Source organism: Psammomys obesus, unplaced genomic scaffold, assembly GCF_907164565.1.
Source record: "Psammomys obesus unplaced genomic scaffold, mPsaObe1.curated_primary_1811, whole genome shotgun sequence".
Taxonomy (NCBI): domain Eukaryota; kingdom Metazoa; phylum Chordata; class Mammalia; order Rodentia; family Muridae; genus Psammomys; species Psammomys obesus.
In genome coordinates, this window is record NW_026592732.1 from 2,281,004 (window position 1) to 2,282,248 (window position 1,245).

General features: G+C 55.8%; 1 protein-coding gene across 1 annotated transcript in view; it reads right to left on the reverse strand.

Annotated features, from left to right (window-relative positions):
* Nucleotides 1-424: 424 nt before the first annotated feature.
* The window catches only part of Pnma8c (PNMA family member 8C), a 1,014-nt gene continuing 193 nt past the window's right edge, over nucleotides 425-1,245 (reverse strand). Inside the window, 4 exon segments of the mRNA XM_055615456.1 lie at nucleotides 425-508; nucleotides 510-721; nucleotides 724-901; nucleotides 903-1,002. Coding sequence (XP_055471431.1) covers nucleotides 425-508; nucleotides 510-721; nucleotides 724-901; nucleotides 903-1,002 — 574 coding nt within the window.

The window sequence follows — 1,245 nt, forward strand, 5'->3', positions numbered from 1 at the left end:
GGCTACACAGAGAAACCCTGTCTTTTGAAAAACAAAAACAAAAATAAAAAAGATGACCCCTACTCAACCCACTCAGCTCTAGCCCCAAAGTTAGTTAACTTAGATTAAACCACCAAGCTCAGACTGCGGATATGACTCATTAACAGAGAGCTTTCCCACAGTCCCTGGTGAGGGGCTGGGTGCGTGGCTCAGCGACAGAGAGCTTGAGCTGGGCATGCCCAAGGCCGCAGCTCAGCCTTCAGCATCGACCAGAGAAACGAAGCTTTCTTTCTTCACAAGGTCAAATACCACGTGTCACACTAGGGTGATAGTCTTCCCATCCACGGTCACTCTGGGCCTCCAAAATGCTGTGTACCGTCCCACAGTCACCCACACCCACTCAGATGACTGGCACACTCCCTCGGTGCACCTCCCCCAGACACACTCATCCAGCTTCATTCAAAGAAGCCTGCTGTCGGCGTCCGTTTTTCTTGCTTTTCTTCCTGACCTTCTTGCCTTCTTCAGCCTTGGCTCTCCTTCTCTGGGTCTTCCACAAGGGGCACCTTATCGCCCTTGGCGGTGGCCCCTCGGCCTTGTCCGAAATCTCCCTGCCTGCAGACAGGCAGCAGTTCCGGGAGGGAGGGAGCTCTCCGAGAGACACAACTCCTGCCTGAGGATGCGGCCACGTCCTCTACCTTCCCGCCCTCTCTCCGCAGGAACAAACTGAGCTTGGTGAGGAATCCATGTCTTGCTATTTGGGCATGAGGACCACTCTCTACAAACCGCCCTTGCCCTTGATCTCCTTGGGGACCTCATGATTGAGGTCCTCTGCCAACCTAACGAGAGCTGCCTTGGATCTGTCCTCCTCCAGAAACGCCTTCCCAGCTACTTTGAACTTGCCCAGCGGTTTGAGGGGGCCCCTGTAGGATGTCTTCAAATTCTTGGTGGCTACAGTCCTCTGGGATCCCCAGTATCATCAAGGACTTGTCGCTGTCCACAGAAGGATCCAGGACGCCGAGATATCTTTCCGAGGGTGATGCGAAAAAGGAGGCCCTCAAGGCGAGGCTACTAACAGACCCAATTGATCTAACTCAGTCGAGGGGACCCCAGCCGCCTGCAGCCTGCTCACTATGCGCTCACACTTGCCAAGGAATTGGAGCTTGGTGGTCGAGGCTCCAGGTCCTAGGCAAGGCTGCTCCAAGGAGAATCTGAAGATGCAGACTGCCAGCACTGCCCTGGGCGGGGGGGGGGGGGGGGGGGGGGGGG